Source organism: Cynocephalus volans, chromosome 2 (genome assembly GCF_027409185.1).
Source record: "Cynocephalus volans isolate mCynVol1 chromosome 2, mCynVol1.pri, whole genome shotgun sequence".
NCBI lineage: Eukaryota > Metazoa > Chordata > Mammalia > Dermoptera > Cynocephalidae > Cynocephalus > Cynocephalus volans.
Window position 1 is genome coordinate 24,926,470 of NC_084461.1, and position 23,307 is coordinate 24,949,776.

General features: G+C 32.1%; 1 protein-coding gene across 2 annotated transcripts in view; it reads right to left on the reverse strand.

Annotated features, from left to right (window-relative positions):
- Positions 1 to 15,057: 15,057 nt before the first annotated feature.
- The window catches only part of CDH9 (cadherin 9), a 102,975-nt gene continuing 94,725 nt past the window's right edge, over positions 15,058 to 23,307 (reverse strand). For both annotated transcript variants that reach the window (XM_063086049.1, XM_063086050.1), the window contains 3 exons: positions 19,953 to 20,070; positions 19,592 to 19,843; positions 15,058 to 15,545 (listed from right to left, as the gene is read on the reverse strand). In XM_063086049.1, the coding sequence (XP_062942119.1) occupies positions 15,058 to 15,545; positions 19,592 to 19,843; positions 19,953 to 20,070 (858 nt within the window). The remainder of the gene's footprint in view (positions 15,546 to 19,591; positions 19,844 to 19,952; positions 20,071 to 23,307) is intronic.

Below are 23,307 nucleotides of genomic sequence, written 5' to 3' on the forward strand. Positions count from 1 at the left end.
CTGTTAGAATTTGATAGTAATGTATTTTTTATGTTGTGTTTGTAGCTGTTGTCTTGAGTCTCTTAATTTCTTCAGGTAACCAATCAAAAACGTAACATTTGAAATTGTGCTATTAATAAAAAAATTTGATCATCATTGGCTTAGTGGATGAATATGTTTATGTCAAACATTGAACTAGGAAGAAGCTTTGTTGCCATCTTTGCTCACCTAATCTTTAGCATTCTGCCTGGTTAACTCTAGATTCTCAGACACACTTGGAAGACATTTCCATTAACACTCTATATCCATACGAAAGGCTACAGTGTAGTATGAAACAGATTGTAGTGTAATGGCCTTAACAATAATTTGTAATGCTTGCATTGGTAAATAAGTGTTTATTTTTTCATGAAATTACTTCTTAGAAGCTAATCAAAATGTGATTAAAATATATAATCTTGGCACATAAACATTAACTTAAAATCACAGTCTCTCTCCCTATATATACATATATATATATATATATATATATAAATATATATATATATGCACATGCATATACATACGTATATATGATTCCTTTTCCACTGGAAATGTTATATTTGTTCCAAGGAAGTAAGAATTTAAGAAGCTACACCAGGCTTTTGGTTCCAGAATTCATTTTGTCCTCATGTGGTCGACAGAGCTATATTATGTCTACATGCATGTGTCTATTCACCTGCTTATAAAGTTTTAGAGCCAAAGATTTCTCCTTTGGCTATGTATATTGCTGATGAAACTAATGTAGATGGACTCTTGACAGCTCTAGAAGTGGAAATAGTAAAACCTATAATTTATTTATTTATTTATTTATTTAATCTTTTTTTAAAAAAAATTTTTTGTCGATATACATTGTAGCTGATTATTGCTCCCCATCACCAAGACCTCCCTCCCTTATCCCTCCCTCCTCCCCCCCAACAATGTCCTTTCTGTTTGCTTGTCGTATCAACTTCAAATAATTGTGGTTGTTATATCTTCTCCCCCCCCCCGGTTTGTGTGTGTGTGTGTGTGTGTGTGTGTGTGTGTGTGTGTGTGAATTTATATATTAATTTTTAGCTCCCACCAATCAGTGAGAACATGTGGTATTTCTCTTTCTGTGCCTGACTTGTTTCACTTAATATAATTCTCTCAAGGTCCATCCATGTTGTTGCAAATGGCAGTATTTCATTCGTTTTTATAGCTGAGTAGTATTCCATTGTGTAGATGTACCACATTTTCCGTATCCATTCATCTGATGATGGGCATTTGGGCTGGTTCCAACTCTTGGCTATTGTAAAGAGTGCTGTGATAAACATTGGGAAACAGGTATACCTTCGACTTGATGATTTCCATTCCTCTGGGTATATTCCCAATAGTGGGATAGCTGGGTCGTATGGTAGATCTATCTGCAATTGTTTGAGGAACCTCCATACCATTTTGCATAGAGGCTGCACCATTTTGCAGTCCCACCAACAATGTATGAGAGTTCCTTTTTCTCCGCAGCCTCGCCAGCATTTATCGTTCATAGTCTTTTGGATTTTAGCCATCCTAACTGGGGTTAGATGGTATCTCAATGTGGTTTTGACTTGCATTTCCCAGATGCTGAGTGATGTTGAGCATTTTTTCATATGTCTGTTGGCCATTTGGATATCTTCCTTAGAGAAATGCCTACTTAGCTCTTTTGCCCATTTTTTAATTGGGTTGCTTGTTTTCTTCTTGTAAAGTTGTTTGAGTTCCTTATCTATTCTGGATATTAATCCTTTGTCAGATGTATATTTTGCAAATATTTTCTCCCACTCTGTTCGTTGTCTTTTAACTCTGTTAATTGTTTCTTTTGCTGTGCAGAAGCTTTTTAGTTTGATATAATCCCATTTGTTTATTTTTCCTTTGGTTGCCTGTGCTTTTGGGGTCGTATTCATGAAGTCTGTGCCCAGTCCTATTTCCTGAAGTGTTTCTCCTATGTTTTCTTTAAGAAGTTTTATTGTCTCAGGGTGTATATTTAAATCCTTAATCCATTTTGAGTTGATTTTAGTATACGGTGAGAAGTATGGATCTAGTTTCATTCTCCTGCATATGGATATCCAGTTATCCCAGCACCATTTGCTGAAGAGGCAGTCCCTTCCCCAGTGAATAGGCTTGGTGCCTTTGTCAAAGATCAGATGGCAGTAAGTGTGTGGGTTGATTTCTGGATTCTCTATTCTATTCCAGTGGTCAGTGTGTCTGTTTTTATGCCAGTACCATACTGTTTTGGTTATTATAGCTTTGTAGTATAGCTTAAAGTCAGGTAGTGTTATGCCTCCAGCTTTATTTTTTTTGCTGAGCATTGCTTTGGCTATGCGTGGTCTTTTATTGTTCCACATAAATGTCTGAATAGTTTTTTCCATTTCTGAGAAAAATGTCTTTGGAATTTTGATGGGGATTGCATTGAATTTGTATATCACTTTGGGTAGTATCATCCTGAATGGGGAAAAGCTGAAAGCTTTTCCTTTAAGAACAGGAACTAGACAAGGATGCCCACTCTCACCACTCCTATTCAACATAGTGTTGGAAGTACTAGCCAGAGCAATCAGAGAAGAGAAGGAAATAAAGGGCATCCAGATTGGAAAAGATGAAGTCAAACTGTCCCTGTTTGCAGATGACATGATCCTATATATCGAAGAGCCTAAAACCTCTACAAAAAAACTGTTGGAATTGATAAATGATTTCAGCACAGTAGCAGGATACAAAATCAACACACAAAAATCAGTAGCATTTCTTTTCTCCAATAGTGAACATGCAGAACGAGAAATCAAGAAAGCCTGCCCATTTACAATAGCCACCAAAAAAATAAAATACTTAGGAATTGAGTTAACCAAGGATGTGAAAAATCTCTATAATGCGAACTACAAACCACTGCTGAGAGAAATTAGAGAGGATACAAGAAGATGGAAAGATATCCATGCTCTTGGATTGGAAGAATCAACATAGTGAAAATGTCCATAAAACCTATAATTTAAATAAGATAAGCAAGATCAACCAGGTAAGGACAAGTTTCCTATTGTTTAATGTCTCCGTGGCTACTTATTTTTCCTCCTATCCACATGAGTTGTTAGGCTTTGAATTCATAAAGTACATTTGTCTAGAAAAATGAAAGCTTAAGAGTATATAAGAACTTTCATAAGAGCATATTATTTCTTAGATCACTGTCATCTCGGTTCTCAGTGGATGAAAACTCAACTCATTCCTATGGCTGATTTTCCTCTCTTGGGATTTAATTTTAAATTAAATGTTAATGAAGTAATCTTTCCTCATAAATCAAAGAGAAGTAAGGATGAACATTTTCCCTTTTTTCCTCAGAACACACTTCTACTTTGACTTGAAAATACAAGTACCCTATGAGATTTGTAAGGTATTTTTTAGCTTGGGGCTTTCATTTTTGATCATTTACATTTACTGCTTTCCCTGTTGGACCTTTCATAGAAATCTGTAAAAAGAGCTTTTCCATCAAGAATGAGCAGTATTTCCATTTAATCTTAAATTTACATCCTTGATCCCAATTCACAAATGTGATTTTTGCTTCAAATGCAGAAATTTATCAAAAATAGATGCCTAAATTGTTAAGTACACATTTGTTTTCTTCTGAAATATTATTTTATTTGCAGGCTTCTGTTGCCTTGTGGCATACATATTTATTGTTAAGTGGAAGATGAATATAGTATTTAGAGAATAAATAGAAAGTATTTTTAAACTACTGAAAATAAAAACAAATCATGCTAATTAATTTGTCATATATGAACTCACAGCAAGCAGATGAGCTATATTAGTTTCAACTGAATTAGAGCAGATTTTTAAATAAATTTTTTTAGAAATTTAGATCATTCTTACATTTAACATACATTTGCATTTAAATATCTTTTAACGTTGTTTCTAAATTATTTGTTATTCAGCGAGCAAAACTAATGATTATTGCATTGAAGTTTTAATGAATAAAGGTTGGGAATATTTAATATAATTTCATGATAATAAGTGTGAGAGTAGATTAATAATGAAAAAAATGCAGAATGCGATCTTTCATTATAGCTGGAAGGTTAAGGAATTAGTTTTATAGACCATGAAATGGAAATAACTTCCCCACTATTTTATTAACCACTGCTTAAATCAGTATAATCAACTTTCTTATGCAGAGCATGTCTATTCTCTTATTTAATGGCACTAGATCAGCATTTCCATCAGTTCATTAGGTTAATATAACTCAATAAATAATATCCAAGTAAAACTAGATCATATTAGGTGATTATTTCTTGATAAGATGCCTTATTTCATCTAGTAAATACATGAACAGTTCTGAAACCAAAATAATCGTGAATTTGTTAGTTACATTTTTTACTAGTTTGACAGTTTATTAGTGTGCTGCTATCAATGCAGGGAACAACATTTACCAAGAAAATAAAGGGAATATTTAGAACATTGTAAGCTTCCCAAGTAGATTTTTTTCCCCCCACTGAATGGTGAGTTGTGGCTCAAAGTGTATTTTTTTCTATAAAAAATAAAATCTGAGTGTACAAACACACTCAGATAACATACATAAACAACCCTCTACACTTTCAAAATATATTTTTACATAAATGCAAACAATGACTGGGAATCAATGTATAAACTTCTGTTTAACACAGTGTTAGTCTAGTTTTACCCTTAGAAATGTTCAGAGGTTCTAATCATTAAAAAGTTGCCTCAGCACTCTAGAAAATATTTGCAATTTGATGGATTTCAAGTCATGCTGTGGAAATGAGTGGATATATGTGTGGTGTAAGGAAGGGCCACCAAAATTTCTCCCTGCCTCTTTTCTGTGATTTGATTCAATTGAATACACTTAGCAAAGAAAACAAAACAAAACAGAACAAACAAAAATATACAGCGTTTTATTCTGAAGCTAGAGAAAATGGTAGTGGGCTTAGTGACACCATTTCTCATTGCTGTATTCTCTCATCGTCCTAGAAGGAAGATCTCTAATTCCAAGCTGTTCTCTTTGTAGATGAATGTAACTAATGATAGATCTAATGTTCAATATTCTTTTTTGAAAGTAGACTTAGTGCTGCTAAACCCCATTGTCATTTGATTTTACTACAGATTAATTCGAAAGCGGTCTTTCAAAGTTTCAAAGCATCATATGGAAATGCAAGAGGCATGGTCTCACTTCTGATCTCAAATCTCTGTTTTTGGTGGTTTTTCATCTGCCTCAATTCCATTCAAGAGCTCAGGACAAGCTTTCCACAGTTACCTGTCTTCAAGATGTGACTACAAACTTACTATTGCTTGTTTTTGCAGAAAACTCAAGCTTAAATACATTTTAGCTTCTAAAGTTTGGGAGACTTATACAACCCTACACACACTTCATATGATTTATTTTCCAAAGCAAAATAATATACACAATTCTGTGCGAATCCTACTAAGGGACATAACGAACAGAAATCATGCACATTTTAGTTTTATTCTTATAATATTTTGGACACCATTGCCTAGCATTTCTCCATGTTCATATAATTAGTAAAAAATGATTTGTTAACAAATTAGATGCTTGCTATAGAGATTATATATGTCGTTATTTAATAGTATGCATTTCACTCCAAGTCCCCATTGCTACACCTGCCTACCACTGAGATTCATGCGGTTAAAAAGTGATAAAGAAGCCCTTGCTCAGTTCCTGGCTCACTATAAGTACATAGTAATTCTTCGTTGTGTGCACCACACTGAACTGCTTGCTATATACTACCGCAGAGGTCGTATGTTTCAGTTTAAAGTTAACTTCGGCAATTTATTATTAGATATTAAATGGCTTCAGATTCAGGTATTGTTCTTATCTAGAACTTGTTTGTCTATTTTTATATCATTTCATTTACAAAAAAATTTATGTTTTTTTTGTTTGTTTTTTTCAACATCTCAGACTTTTATTGGACCTTTTTTTTTTTTTTTTTCTTTCTTAACAAATTGAATACGCTTGACATTTTCTGAGACAAATATCAGATTAAATAGTTTCGGGCTCAATGCTACCATCTTCTCAGTTTCATAAAATGATCACGATCCATCACAGTTCACTGGTTAAAAGGAAAGTTTACTGTCACATTGTCTGGACTTAAAATTTTGCTTCACATTATACTAGCTGGTAACCTTATATAGATTTTAGTTCCCTGTTATATAGGATGAAGAAAAGAATAACACCTAAATAAAAGACTTTTAAGAATTAAATGAGTAATTCTTATAAAATGATTAGTGCAATGCTACCTATAAGTATTCAATGTATGTTAATTTGCCTTCACGTATGTTAATGCATGTTAAATCATGTTCTTCCCCTATTTACCAAATTCCTTAGTCTTTCAATAACCAGCTGCACATCACCCTATAATGAAAATCACGAACATTTCTTATACTAATATATTTTATTTAATAAATGACGAAAATGAAATGTTGTGTAATTTGATGATTAAGAAAATCATTAAAAGAAATCTTTAAAGTATTGTGAAGACGGGGACAAAAAGGCAATGAATAGTGTTTATTTTTAAATGTTAACAAGAGTTTCACGTATATTAAGTTGCTTTTAGCCTTATTGAATTACCGTTTTTAGATATGAAAAACTTGGCTATGATCTGCATGGTCACCTACAGGGACAGATGGACCCCATCCAAAGTTTGGTTGGATGTTGAGACTGAAGACACCACACGCACACCAAAAAGGTATGAAAAGGTTTGTCATTCTTGGAACTAATCCCTGGGGAGAACTGGTAGGTCTCTCATAGGCTAGAGAGAGAAACAAAAGGAGAGTGGCCTGGGTTTTACTGTGGTGAGGGGCAGAGAGTTTGCTCCTGGGGAAGAAAGAATAATCATGCTTTCTGACCAGCTTGTCCAGTGAAAGCTCAAAGGGAAGAGACAAGGGTAAGGCTTAAAAGCTCTCAGCAGAGAAATATTAATAAATGGAGTCATACTCCTTGTTACACTGTGGAATGAAATTTTAGTGTTAAAATTGACTTAGTTTAATCAACTAGAAACATAGAAACAGTTTCTTTCCATATTTTATTCAAAGATACATTTGATTAAACTTCATTGGATGTATAATCCACATTCAACTTATTTTAAAAGATATTTTTGTGACATATACATGAAGCCAAAAATATTCTTACCCTTTGTTAATTTTTATGTCATTTCTAGGCCCTAATCACAACTCACATTATATTTTGGTTATTTCTGTTTATGTTTTATCTAAGGAATTCTAAAATGTTAAGAAAGGATTGAGTTCTGCATTGTACCAGTTTTTATTTCTCACATAACTTTGCATAATGCAAGCATTTATGTAGGATTTACAAAATTCATAAATCAATTAATCATTCACATATATAAGACCTTGTCAATGAAGATTTGTTTTTAATGGCATAGCAGCCTGAAGAAAAATTATAATTTGAAGCATTAAAATCAATTTTGATTAAAATCATTACTTTTATTAGTATACTAAACCTATATTTAATAGAAAAAGGCACCCATATGTCGTCTATAAAAAATACATTTTGAAGCTAACACATCACATGACAGAGCCATTTTTAACATTAGAAAGCGGTTATAAATGTGACATGCTCTGATAATTGTGACTCTTAATTCAAATAATTATATAGGAAGTTTACACTTGACTTGGTTTCCGTTGCTGTCATATAAATGCTGTTCCAGACAATGTTGTAATTGATCATGACATGAATGTGAGCATACTGAATTTTCAAGTATATGAAAAGGCATTAAATGAATTGCTTAGAATAATATGCTCTGAAAAGTAGTATTGAATGAATATGATGAATACAAATAGAAAATATCAGATCTGAATATTTAATTTATCTCAAGAATATAATCATCAGAAAACATATATTCTTGTAATTTTATATGTATAAGTTATTGCTTATTAGCATGAATAAGGATTACATACTGAATTTAGAATAATTTAAAATAAAAATGTTATTTATTAATAATAGCATTTTTTAAATATAAAAAATATTGACTAATGGTATATAATAGGAGTTACAAACTCAAATGCCTAATGCTTATGAGAAACAGGCAGTTAATGAAACTTTTATAAGTATTTTTAAGAGAAATTTCTGGTGACCAAGGAGTTAAAATATGTTTTTCATACTAATGAAACTTCAGGGTTCCCAGAACAGCCAAAGCAGAAAGGATCAATTGAACACCAAAGAATATTTTTAGTTTAAAATGTAATGGAATTATAATATTAGGCAAAAATAAGTAAAAACCATTTGGGATGTATGTGGTTTGAATGATCTTATATTTGGTGGGGAAGAGGAACAAGGAAAACAAACAGAAAGTGCTTGACATGGGATATGGGGCTCAAGAGTATGCTCTGAGGGAGAGATCAAGGGACTCCCCAGGTTGATGGTGGGTGCAGACACCAGCAGGAGAGCTCAGCAGGAGGCACAAAGGGCAATTGGTCTGTCCAGCTTGGGGCAGGTCAGCAGACTGAGGGAAATATTTTTCCGAGAATATGAAGTTGTTTCTCTATTTTTTTTTTTTAATTCTCTAGAGAAGAGAATTAGAAAATTGACATAGAATTTGGGGTGGAATTAATAATAGAAGACATAGAAAACCATACAAAAAATAGCAGGGAAACCACAAATCATAGCATACGTAATTATGGTTACATTGAAATTAAAAATCATGAACTTGTTTGTAAGTGATATTCATAATACATCCTACTGAAAACTGATTAGTCTGAAGATTATATAACTGTTTAGAAATAAGAAGAAATAAAAAAATACTTACAAGACTACTTTCATAGAGATGAACTGCAAATCTGTAAAATTACTTGAGTGAAACATAAACATTAAAAAAAAATGCTTGACCTTACTAGTTGATTCTTCAAGAAAATCCAAAGAGAATGTTATATATAAATAAAATATCTTAATTTCTAATAGCCGGCAATAATACAATGAATTTTGCTAAAGTTTTTAACACTATAGGAGCTAACAATATTCTGTCCAAATTAAAAAAAAAAAAAAAAAGACTATAAGTCCGATGAGGCTTGCTATTTTGACCATATAGATTTAAATATCTAGGCCAGCCCGTGGCTCACTCGGTAGAGTGTGGTGCTGATAGATTTAAATATCTGTTTATATTCTATATAAACTATCATTAAATAATATCTTTTCTGAAAAAAAAAGTTACATATTTTTACTGAAACTTGAAAAGCAATGAAACGTATTTAAGTACAAAACATTTTCTTAGAGTTGTTCAGTTTTCCAGAACCCATACTCTTACCTTAGTATAAGAAAATAATGGGCTGTGAGTGAGGCCACTGTAAAAGTAACTACAACTGCAGAAGGGAAAACTAGTTATTTTAATTACTTCTTTGTATGGGCTTGTGTTTTTCTTCTGTCATTTAAAATTGATGACCTAAAATCTAGCAAAATTTCATTACCATATTCTTTTAGAAACTAAGATCATTGAACACAATTTTAGTTGTGTGAGGCTTCTTTTTTAACTGGAAAAATTTTTCATGTTTTTCTGTAAGCTTGTAAAGATCTTTTCAAATAGTGACTTAAGTATGATCAATGAGAATTCAGCAAACAGTCCTTGTATTAAACAGTCTAGGTTATCATCAACATCGTGTTGAAGGAGGGTACATTGTTATAAATTTGAATATAATTTTACATTTTGTTTACATTTATTTTATTTTTAAACTCCTAAATATTCATGTTTTACCAAATTAAAAAAAAATACTATATCTAAATACTGAGCATTTTTTTCAACATTTGGCAATTACTTGCTGCATGCCAAGAAGGTATGAGGCACTAATCTAGGCATATGGGATATTTTGATGAATAAAATAAATGAAAAATTGGTGCCCAGAGAGATCAAGCATTACAGTAGTAGACAGACTAAAAAATTAAATGATAAACAAATTAAATATTATGTGCTGTGGAAAATATTTATTTTTAAAAGGGGAAAAAGATAAAATGATTGTAGGTGTTTGCTATTTTAAATAGAGTGTGTAACACAGTCCTCAGATAGAAAGTAGCATTTGAAACAGGACTTATGCATACTTGGGAAAGATTGTCCCTAGGAAAATGATTGTTCCGTTCAATGAGAAAGTGCATGGCATTTCTGAGAAACAAGGAGCCCAGAATAATTGAAGCAATATAAGTTAAGAAAATAGAGAGTAAGATCAGAGAGAGAATGATAACCTGATCTGATAGGTCCTCAGAGGTCATTGTGAGGACTGACTGTCACCGCAAATGAACAGCTGATAAGTTTTGAACAGAGAAGTGAGATGCTCAGACTTATCTATTTAAAAAATTAAAAGGGGGGAGGGAGAGAAAAGAAAATAAATATACCCACTCTGTATTTTGTGTCGAAACAGATGGTGGGGCACAGGCTATTGAGAACGAGCACTTAGAAGCACACTGCAATAATTCAGGCAAGAGTATTAGACCAGGATTACAGCAGGAGATATGAGGAAGTCATTGTATATCAAACAAACTTTGAAGGTACAGTCAATAGGATTTTCTAAAATATTAGATGTGAAAGAAACCAGAATGAAAGGAATGAAGGATGACTGCAAGGTTTATGGCCTGGACAATGAATAGAACTGTCATTAACAGAAGTGGGGCAAGTTGAGGGTGGAAGAGATTCAGGAGTGAAAACTAGTAGTTAAAATGTGAACATGTTGGGCCGACCCTGTGGCTCACTCGGGAGAGTGCGGCGCTGGGAGCGCAGTGGCGCTCCCGCCGCTGGTTCAGATCCTATATAGGGGTGGCCGGTGCACTCACTGGCTGGGTGTGGTGTGGACGACACCAAGCCAAGGGTTACGATCCCCTTACTGGTCACAAAAAATAAATAAATAAAATAAAATGTGAACATGTTACTTTTGAAATGTCCAAGTAGAAATTTAGAATAGTTAGTGTGGTACATTGCTTGGATTATTAAAAAGAGGGGAAGCTGGGGGGGCATAAATTTGGAAATTTTCAAACTGTATTTATATCTATGACTGTATCTATATCTACATCTACTACTTCAGTTGAAATATAGATATAGATACGGATACAGATTTAGATTAAAATTTAGGTACGTGTAGTAACTGGGAGAATGGCTAAGATCTCCAAGGCCCAGAATTTCAAGAAAAAGAAAATAGAACAGGACTTTGGCCACAAAATATGAGGTTAGGAAAAAAGAAGGAACTAGCATAGGAGACTGAGCAAAGTGAAAGAGTAACCAAAGTAGAGAAGAGTCCTGGATGACAACTGGGGTACTTTTTGGCGGAGGTGAAAGGAATGTTCTGTATCAACCACTGGGTAAAGTGAGATGCTGTTGCTTCTTTTCTTGTTTGCTTGCTTGCTTTTATTTTTAATTCTGTTTTATGTTCTTTACTAAGTTTGATATTTAAGTCATTGAAATGTATTCAATTTGCCAGAGATCAGGATTGAATGCAGTATTACCCAGGTTGTGTATTAAAGTTTAAGTAATATAGATAGGTTATTCACACTGAAATAAATTCAGATATAAATATTGACATATATTATTGTGAAAACTATTGAACATTCTAAACAAAACAATAAAATCAACTTTAATTATATATATAATAATGGTAACTCAATTTATTTAAATTTAATTCTATCTTAATTAATCTTAAATAATCAAAGCTAATTTGTTTGGAAAGTAAGAACATATTAAGAAGAAATTATCCTCAACTTTTACCAAACCCACAACTCGTGAGAATCAAGTGTTGGAAACTAATATTACTGAGTATATAGTGTGCATCTAGTGAAATAAAATTATCTAAACCCAATAGGGTAAATATTATGATATCTATTTTTCTGAAAAAGTTCAATAATTTCTTTAGTTTTCTAGAATAGAAATAATAAAACCTGTTCCATCTGACTGTTAAATGCATTTTTCCCACTATAGAAATTTCATAGATAATTGGATAATTACGGGAAATATTATTGTTACACAGATCCAATAATTTCCTTAATTAAATTACACCCTCTGATTTATAGCAGATAAATCAGTTACATTAAATATGAAAACTATGTTCTTCTTATAGAGACTCCAGTATATCAGTCATTTCACAGACCAAGAAAAAAGAGAACTCTGAAACTAGCTTTATTATTTAATAGCCAAAAGAAAAATGGTAGTCAAATTAACACTTCTTAATAATCAATTTTTAAAATGTAGTATGTCTTACTCTATCTAGTATCAATAAGAGTCTGTCATAGCAACTGCAGGTCTACAGCTTGTAGGTTGCTTGTTTTGCTGTGGTGCTGTGAGTTTTTCAAGCATGGTAAGACCAGGCAAGCTATGAACCACCAATATCCCCACCTTTTGCTTCACATAATTTCTTTATTTTTTTTTTTTAACTCACTACACGTACAGTCAGAATAGGTCTCCTTAGGATTTGTTTACTTATTGCCACTTAGCCCGCTGGTGATTGTAGAATAAAGTGATTTTTAAGAGGCTTTACTAGATGCCTAATTCATTTTTTCTGATTACCTTAAGCTACTCTGTGTTATCCTCTTCGGGTATTTGTCTGACCCATGCTGGAAGAGCTCTAGCAATGGGGAAAATAATTACTTTCTATGGTAAAGCTAAAACTGTCTAAACTAATACTAAACTAAAAATTTTCTGTGTTCTGGGCAATTCCAAACAGGAAAAAAAAATCAAATTGTCTAAAATCCAGTATGTTTTTTATCTTAGCATTGAATTAAATCTTTAATGTGCTAGCTTTAATGTTTTATTAAATCTTTAATGTTTTATTGGTTATAACGTTATTGAGTTACTATTAGTCTTCAAAAACTTTTTCAACATAGTAACATAGTAATACGTAAGTACTTGTTTATAGTTTGTATTTTCTATTTAAAAAGTCTTCAGTGTTAAATTTCTCTTGTATGAATTCCACCTAGGAACCACTGCAAGAATGGCATTTGTTCTGTAAATGATGAACAATTAAAGAAGAAGAAAAGGATAATTCTTGGCACAGAAAACAGATAACATGCAATCTTCCTGTGAAGTTTCCTTTTTTTTTCTTTTTTTGTGTGGTTTGCTAATATATTTTGTAAAAAATTTATTGTTTAATTGAAACGTATTGATTGTACATATTTATGAGGTACAAGGTTATATTTCAATACATTTACACAATGAGTAGCAATCAAATCAGTGTAGTTAGCAAATTCATCATTACAATAATTTATAACTTCTTGTGATGAGAACATTTAAGCTCTTCTCTTTAGCCATTTGAGAACATATGATAAATTATTGTTAATTATTGTTGCCTAGTAGTATTATACACCACTAGAACTCGTTTTTCCTATATAGCTGTAATTTTGTGTCAATTAGCCAACCTCTCACTGTCAATCTTTCTTCTCCCACTCTTTAGTAACCACAGTTCTACTCTCTACTTCTAAAAGTTTAACTTCTTTTTAGCTCTCACATATGAGTGAGAACGTGCAGTATCTATCTTTCTGTCCCTGACTTATTTCACTTAATATAATGTCTTCCAGCCTTATCCATGTTGCCACAAATGATCAGATTTCATTCTTTTTCATGGCTGAGTAGAATTCCATCGTGTATGAATACCACATTTTCTTTATCCATTTATCTGTTGACAGATACCTAGGTTTCCATATGCTGGCTATTGTAAATAGTGCTGCAATATAGAAATTTCCATCTTTTGCTTTAGGTTTTACACTCCAGGACAAATCAAGGCACGTTTTCTGCATGGCAATCACTCAAAGATTTGAAAATTATTATTATGCATGATTCTCCCTCTGTCTTCTTCTTTCCCATGTCTTTAAGTGCCTATGTACTGTTTTCTAGGCAAACCCAATCATTACTAAACCATTACCTCCATTTAGGTTTCTTTTCTCTACATGGCTTTAGCTCTTTCAAGATTTCTTCAAATTCAATTACTTTGAATCTCTTCAATACAACAATCAATTTGAAAAGCTCTCTAGTTTGTCAATACATATTTTAAATGTTACCCAGGGCTGAGCACATATTGCATGAATTGTTTAATGATTGAGAAAAAAATAAAACCTGTCATTTTTCATTTTGAAAACTATGCTATTGATGAAAGAAGAGTGATTTAGATATTTTTGTCATCTACATAACATTACTGATCCATACTTTATTTCCTCTCAAATACAATTTACTGGTTGATCTCATAGTAAATAGTTGCCAAAAATTAGTTTATTATCCACAACTATATATATATATATATATTATATATATATAATATGTATATATAATTTTAATATTTCAAATGTGTCTCTCATTCTACCGATGGGTAGACATCAGTGATTCCACAAACATTTGTCCATACTTAAGTGACTGAAACAGAAAAACAACTATTTATAGTAAAGCTCCTTAATAAATAGTTTCACCACATTCTAGTTTCAAATCTCATGCAGTAATTTCTTGGCTGCTTTTTCCCTGAGTAAATCATATTTTACACTTTAAGATGTAAAACATTTCTAAGTGAGATGAGAACTGCCTCTAGTAATTAAATAAAATGAAATTAATCTTTATAAATACTCGTTTATTTCATAAAAATACAAAAATATAAATATACATTTATAAAAATATGAATGAATTAACACGAAGACATTCTTCAGCTAAATAAATATGGCAGTAATATTCATTCCTATTTCATTAGGGATATATCTTTTCCATATTAATTTACAAAGCAATTGTACAATGTTTAATTTAATAGTAAAGGTGACTGAAAGTCAGTTAAGAAAACATTTATAAAGTTCTTATACCTAAGAAAAGGCACAAAAAGCCTTTTAAGTATTTTTATTGATTATTGATGTGATATATTTTCCTTCCGAGATCGTTAGGCAAATAGGGTGAACTGGTTATTATTACTTTTTTAAAATCTATATCATTTGTATTCATTCACAGAAACTTACTGATTAAGCAAACCTTTACTAAGACAACACCTACGTATTGTTTGTGATTTCGATTTTTGAAAAATTTCCTCCATGGAGGAGAATGCAGTCCACTCAATCTAGTAACAAAGACAGTATTTCCACTAATAGTGATCTTAGTCTCGGTCACTGTCATCACCCCCATACATGTCAGCAAGTTTTTTAAAACGAGGCCCCCAGTCACTGAGGTAATCATAATCTTGGTTACAGTCACCTGTGAGAGATTCTAAAGAACTGAGCGAATCTGCCACGGAATCATTCCCTTCGTAGGCATATGTTGCCAGTGAATCATAAGGAGGTGCGCTTGGATCTGAGTCATTTTCTTTTAATCTTCGATGGATAAAATCTTGTACATCAATATTTTCCCACAGAGGCACAGTTCTCCTTATCTGAAAAATGGTTTCTGGCATTACATCTCTTCTAAGTTTACTGTCTTCTCTTGCTTCTGGATTCCTTAATGTGCCGATGTCAAAAGCTTGGGTATCTTCTTCCCCACCGCCTTCGTCATTGTAGGTCACAATGTTGTCCCGAACATCATCTTTAGATATTATCAGAGGTTCCTTTTTTCGTTGCCTCTTCAATGCTGTAAACAGCACAACTAAAACTATCAATAAAAAAATGAGAACTCGTCAGATTCTATGATTCAGGATTAAATTAAATATAGTAAACTTCAGGGGTGTGAAGTCTGTGTAGTGCAAGAGATACTAAGATTGATTGGTAAAGAGTAATTGTTCTACAAATACAGAGTGCCTTGGGCCAATGATTGGATGTACTGTATTGATAAAGAAGCAGATATTACAGTGTCATTAATTTACTTTAAAGACTCACTCTTCTGTGAGCTTCTGGCATTGAAGAAGCTTTGTTCAATTATACTTATTGCATTTAGCCAACTGCAATTACCTGACACCTCACTCTCCCAAAAGGCACATTTGTTACAAAATACAAACATACTAGAGCTCCAGTTGTTATTATCCCAAGAGATATTGTGCACCAATTGAATATTTTTTTTAATGACTCAAGGGAATATATGCAAAACATTACTGATATATAAATGCATATATATTTAAATGTACATTATGTGAGTACACATAAATATTAGCTACTGATGTCAACCCTTCTCATAGCTTATATCTGTTCAGTTAAATTCCCTTACTAGCTTGGTTTACTGTCAAAAAAAAAATACTGAAATATAACTCTAAAAGCTATGATATAAAATTATATATATATATAAAACCACTGAAATATAACTTTAAAAGCTACAATATAAAACCCAAACTGAAACTAATCTCTAAATTGTACTCTTCTTACAAGACAACTCAGATATTGTATTGTTAATGAGGACTTCCTTGGCTTATACAGTTGCATCCAAGCTTTTGGGTTGAAATGTTAATTGTATTCTCTCTACTTAGTATATGGTCTTTATTGTTTACCTGTCTATGTTATAAAAGGTAACTGTGAACTTCCTCACTTATGGTATACTTTCTTATTTATTGTTATTGTATTGGAAATTAAATTGTTATGCATAATTTGACAATGAACCTTTTTCTAATAAATACATGTTACAAGTAACAAAATACATTTGTAAAAAAATAGGAGAAAACACATGACTTCAAAAATATAAATTTTCCATTAAAAAGAGACCAACTCTCTAATTTTATATGTAAGAAAAGTAAGACATAAATCAAGAAAATTTCTCCAAAACACACTTAAACATTACTAGGGAGAAATAAAAACTAGGTTTTCTTACCTTAGAGCAGTTAAATATTTTGCCAATATTATTTATGTTTCTTTGAAAATAAGAAATGTTGGCTCATCAACTATCATTTCTTTTCTCAAACTTTATATTAAGATTACACAAAGCAAATTCATTCACACTGACTACACTCCAGTATGACCATTGAAGCCCCTATGACCACACTAAATGCTACTTTCATATTGGCCAGCACACTTTTCTCAGCTCTTCCTATTGATAGAAATAATTTTTAAAACATATCATTAGAAGCGTCTTCATTTAACCTCCACAGAGGAGGTTTTGGATGCTGAGTTATATTCAGGATCATTTTGGAGACATTTTAAAGCTGCAGTTTCCCCAAGCAAAGGATAAACATAAGATTAACCAAGACCTACTTAGATCTGACATCCACAAAGCTGAAGCCATATATTACAAAAAGAGTGTTTTTTCTAAATTTAATACTGAATGAATTACTTTACAAGTCCTCTACTCTTTATAAGTAGCAACTATATAGTCAAGTTATTTTAAGAGTTTCTCAGCTAATAAATATTTCCTAATTTCCACAAATAGAACATGTTCTGAGATTTTTCTCTTCTGCCAGGTCAAAATTATCTCCTTCATTTCCCAGACTGAGATTATTTATCTAGGGTATGTGAATACAATTCAAATGGTCTAGAATAAGGGATGGAAAAAAAAGTGTACCATTATTTTCACTACTCTTTAATTCAAATTTCCTATTTTTTTCCATTATGAATGTCAGCATAAACTATAGTGGCATTATATTATGTTATGTTATGTTATGTTATGTTATGTTATGTTATGTTATGTTATGTTATATTATTATATATGTATGACTATTAAACTGACAGAAATCATAGATATTTTATATTGCATTATGGTTATGACAGATATCCCAAACCATCTTGAAACCTGCACTAAAACATGGCATGTATGATTTAATAAGCAAGAACATTTTGCTTTTTGTTTTTTTTTTTCAATTCGGATGAATATATACCCTTTTAATCTGATGTATTTTATTCTTATAAATTTATTATTCTGAGGCCTGTTAGCTTCATCAGACCACCAAACTTACCCCTTTTTTAAACCAAAATGTTTAAAAAGCCCTAACCTAGGTTTTAATTTCCCAGTTTGCCTTGTAGCATAGATATAAACTAGAACTGCATTTCTTCAAAATGGATCAAGGTAGGTCTAAAATACTATTGATCATGCTATTGTACTATCTTGCAAAGAGCAGACTCTCTTAACTATAGAAATGTGGTAACTATGTCCAGCCATTATTATAAAGACTCGTAATAATAGCAAGAATGCTTACCTTGATAGTAAGCCCTCTGAATTACTACCAATTTTATCTAAAATAATGCAAAATCACTCCATATTTAGGCAATATATTGAGAAGGTAAAAAATAAGAAATATGTTTCTTCTATATTACTAAAGGAAGAAATGTGGCAGTCTTTTCAGAATAAAATAAGAAAACTTCTGGTATTTATGTACAGAGGAAAATGTTATAAAATTCAGTTTGACAATGTTAGAATATCTAAACTTATTTTGGAGGGATGCTTTTGTTCCCCTATGTGTGCATAAATGTCTTTGTGTGTTTGTGTATGTATCACATTAATATAGAAATTTAAAAATTTAAATTTCATTATACATATTTCCATGTTATTTTAAATTAGGAAAGTAAAACTGACTAAACAAATAAAACAATATAAAATCAGTAACCCTTAGCTAAGAAGATAAGCCACATTTTGATCTCTATAGGGATACAAAAATATTTTACAGAAGAGTTGAACTCTGTAGTAGCTGGTGGAAGTCGGAACTGCTAACGGTGATGGTTGTAGTTTGTGTGTTCTAAACCACTCTGAAAACAATGTTTTTCTAAATAGTTGGATCATCTCAACTGAGACAAATGGTTTTCCCTCACTTTGATCAATCCCGTACTACAGTCCTGCAAGGAAATCTGGCCAAAGGGATTTCATCCAGATAGCTTGAAAGGATTTGCGACAAAAAGGAGCCAGCACTTTCGAGCATTAGAACATAAATTTGGCTTGCTATCCTGCCCTAGGCATAAGTATTTTGGATAAATATTTGATGAAAACAATTTTTTTGGATTGTTTTACAGTGGAACTACTGTTTAATTGAATTAAATTGTTGTCCTGTTAGTATATACTCAAATAAAAAGTTTGCTATTGGAAGCATGACTTTATTTATAAAATATTGCAGGGCTAGGTATGATCTCAGTGCCACAGCGATTTTTTAAAAACCGAATTTCAGGTTTTTGATTTGGTTTATTACACCTAATATAACAAGCTCTATAGGGTAAAACTATTTATCTTATTGTAACAACTTTAGTGCATTTGCCAATGAGAAATCTGATATGCATAACTTAGTATCTGTTAGAAATATTATTTGTAAAGGTAAACTAGTCTTTGTTTTGAAAATAATAGAAAGGAGAATTCTAAAGTAGAATAATGTGTTTTTGAATGCTATTTAAACATTTTCTAAATGAATGACTATGGGCAACTTATTTAGTGTTTCTGTAGAAAAAGAAAACATTAAAGAGTTGATATGAAGAGTAAATCAATTATTAAGTCAAATGTTCTTAGAATAGTGACCATGGTTAAAGATATAAATGCTAATACTATAAAATACATTTTTAAAAAATATATACATAGCACTTGTTCTTATATCTTTGTTTCTGGTCTTGAGAAAGCTAGACCTACCCCCATAGATTAAAAACTAAAATTTTTTTTTTTCCTAATTGAAAGAACAATTATAATAAAAAGTGAAAAATTCCAAGCTTGCGGTGTAGAGAAGAGTGTTATTCAGTGCATTATCCCTGGGCAATGAGGGAGAGAATTTTGCCAGTTAAACGAGCATTCAGCGGGGCATGGCTTACTAAGCAGTATGATGGCACAAAGCAGAATTGCAATGAGAGCGCCTGTGCTCAGGCCAGCCGAGAGGATCAAGGCCTCCGCGCTGCAGGACTGCATATTTCCGTGATGGTCGCAGGCACACACACGAATGGTGAGCGTGCCCGTGCTGCTTTGAATCGGATAATCATTGTCGAAGATTAAAATTGGCAGTAGATAGGTGCTCATTTTGTTGCGGTTGTACCCTTCTTTTCGAGTCATGATTCCTGCTGTATTATCTTAAAAAAAAAAAAAAAAAAAAAAAAGAATAAAGTTAAAAACTTCTCAGTTCTTTTTGATTTTGCATCTTAAGGTCTCATAATGTTTCTTTTTAGAAATGTCCTATACCTTTATTGTCTACAATGGTGAAGTTCGGATTGAGAGGAAATTCCGGCACTGGCTCAAAGAAGAACTTGTGGCCTCTAGGAGGGTCATCTTTGTCCATGACACTGACAGTCTGAATCAACTGAAACCAAAATAAATTAATTAATTAATTAAACAAAACCAAAAGCAACTCTTTTTATTACAAGGTATTTTAAATCTGTGGGTTGTTACTTTAGAGATATCATCTAAAGAAACAAAAAATATGTCTTTTTCAAAAAATTATGCCAAGAATTTTTTTAATGGTTCTGTCTAATGTAACTTATTTAATTAAGAATGAGAAATGTCCATCAAGTAGTAGTTTTCAGAGCATCTAGATTCATCATTGTTTGATTCCTGGCCACTGTAGCATTCAACCTTAAAGAAAAATTTGGTCACTCCAATAATTATCCTCTTTTGATGTTGTAAAGCACCTCTTTTATGATTAATTGGTTGCTAATCTATTGACTGCACTACAAAATAATTTCTCAAAGAAAGAGAACAAAAAAGATTCATTTTATAAAAATACAAGTGCTTAGCAAAACCACTCCTATACATTAAAATTACTATGAATATACTTTGGAAAAATAAATATTATATAGTATCGGAAAAAAAGATCTTAAAGCTATGAACACCATTACTACAATTATGCTGCATATTTTATTCATATTGCTTGCTTTGCATTTCATGGTATTTTTAAAGAAAGATATGCAAAGAAATGCTTCTAAAGTTTTTTGAAATCAATGAGGAAGCTGCAAAGTTGGAATACCTCTTAGTTGAACTCAATGTGAGTCAGAAGTGTGCCATAACAGAAGATGGAATAGCAAACAACAGGTTGGGAAAAAAAATTTCATTGAGCATTTTATAGTGCAAAAAACACTAAGCTACACACTGGGGTGCCTGTTTTCTAGTCCTGGATCTGCCATCTGTGTGATTTGAAATTGGAGTCATTTAATTACCCCTACTTTCCACTTTCATGTCTACAAAAATATACAGTTGCACCACATCCAGGTATCACAGTCCAACATTCTGTGGTGAACAATTATTAGAATTTCACAGTAGTTTAGTTTATCCATTTCTTGAGTTATTTTCAACCTTCTATAGCAATCCTAACCTGCATACTCACTACTCATACCACTTTAATTTGATATTAACTATAAATTCATTCATTTTATTGACAGAGAGACATGTAAACTTAAGTTTCATTATGCAATGCTTCTGAAAGTGAGTGATTATTAATACAAACAGTAAAATTTTTCTCCTTAGAAAATTGAAGCATAAGAAAAAAATATGTAATATCTAATATCCTTGCTCAACCTCTTGATCCTAAATAGCAATACAAATCTAATTTTTAGTAATATTTAAATCATAAAAAACATTGAGTCTTTGACTACATGACTTGAGTTCTTGAAATGATTACATGGGCCTTGTTTAAGCATATTTTAAGTGAGTTTACATATCAGTAGCTTGAAATAAGTTACATTTTATTTTCAACTTTGATTCTAATTAGCTAGCAACAGTATATATTAAAGTAATTACAATTAGTTAATATTAATTATACTTAATTATTATCAAATATTAACATGTAATATATAGATAACTCACATGAGTCAACAAAAGACAAATATACTGATAGATAAATAACTAAAGAATATCTATAGGCTATTGTAGGTTGACTTGTGTTCCCTACAAAAGATATGTTTAAGTCTTAAATGCCTAGTACCTATGAATGTGATTTTATTTGGAAATAGATTTTTTGCAGATGTAATCAGGTTAAAATGAGATGGTATGGGATTAGGGAGGGTTCTAATCCAGTCGCTGAAGTCTTCATTAAAAAAAGGCAAATTTGGAAACAGAAAGAGATGCAGTAAGAATGCTATGCAATGATGTAGGCAGAGATTGGACTAATTGGGGTCCTTCCTCAAGCTAAGGAATGATGGCCAAGGATTTCCAGCAGTAGCAAGTAGGCTGGAAGTGGCAAAGAAGCAGCCTCTCCTAAGACCTTCAAAGAGAGCAGAGTCCTGATGACACATTCATTTTGGACTTCCAGCCTCCAGAACTGTGAGAGAAAATTTTTCTGTTGTTTTAAGTCATCTAATTTGTGACAATTTGTTATGGCACTCCTGGGTAACTAATACATCTGTGAAGATTTAAAAAAAAAAAAAAAAGCCACATAAAGGCCACAGTTTGTTAAAAAAAAAAAAGTTCAACCTCAATGAGTTTAAAGTGATTCACAATAAAACTATTATGAGATATTTACATACGCAGACATTTAAAATCTAGAGTTGCCAAGTAAACGGGCGATCACACATATTTGGTGAAAGTATCACTTAGTTTATGACATATTTGGAGAATTATTTTGCAGCATCTATTAGTATTTACAGATAAAATTGAATTAGCCCCACTTTAAGGATTAGATCAAAAGATAATAATACCAGGTAGTAAACAAGTATTATGAACTGTATTTCTCATTATAGTGCTGTCTGTTAAAATAATATCTTGTTGATAAATCAAATGTCCATTAATAGGGCAGTAGTTGAATTAGTTAATGAATATGTAGCTATGCTATAAAAATTAAGCATAAATTAAATATAATCATTTAATAAACTGAGAATATGTCCATTACATGCTGCAAAGTAAAAAAGAAAAACAGTTCTTAATCCAGATAACTATGTAATGATTCTCTGTTAGAAAAAAAAGAGAATAAAAACCTCATTTGTATTTCTTTGTATGTGGGTGAATGTAGTATGCATCTCTGTCTTAACCAGCTGAACGGTCATAACAAAATACCACAGACTGGGTGGCTTAAACAGCAGAAATAAATGTATTTTCTCACAGTGTTGAAGGTAGGAAGTTCAAGGTCAAGGTGTCAGCATGGTCAGCTTGGTGAGGGCTCTCTTTCTGGCTTCCAAATAGCTGCCCTCTCTTCAAGTCCTCGCATGGCCTTTCCTGTGCTTGTGAGCTCAAGGGGAGAGAGAAAGCATGTGCTCTCTGGTATCACTTCTTATAAGGACACCAATCCTATGGGATCATGTCCCCCCCCTCCCACAAGACCTTACTTAATAACTTCCTCAGAGACTCCATCTCCAAAAGTGGTTAGGACTTCAGCATATGAATTTGGGGGGATACAAATATTCAGTCTCTAATAAACTTTATTAGAATAGTAGAAAGACTGTATTTCCCTTTATTTTCTACACTTAAAAAAAATAGTGAAATTATAGATGATTCTTAACATCTGCCTACTTTTTCCTTAAAGAAAGATCTAAACTGGTTAAATTACGTTCAGTAAAATTTGTACAGCTGCTGTTGGAAAATGCTTAATTTTTTTCAAAAATTAACATTC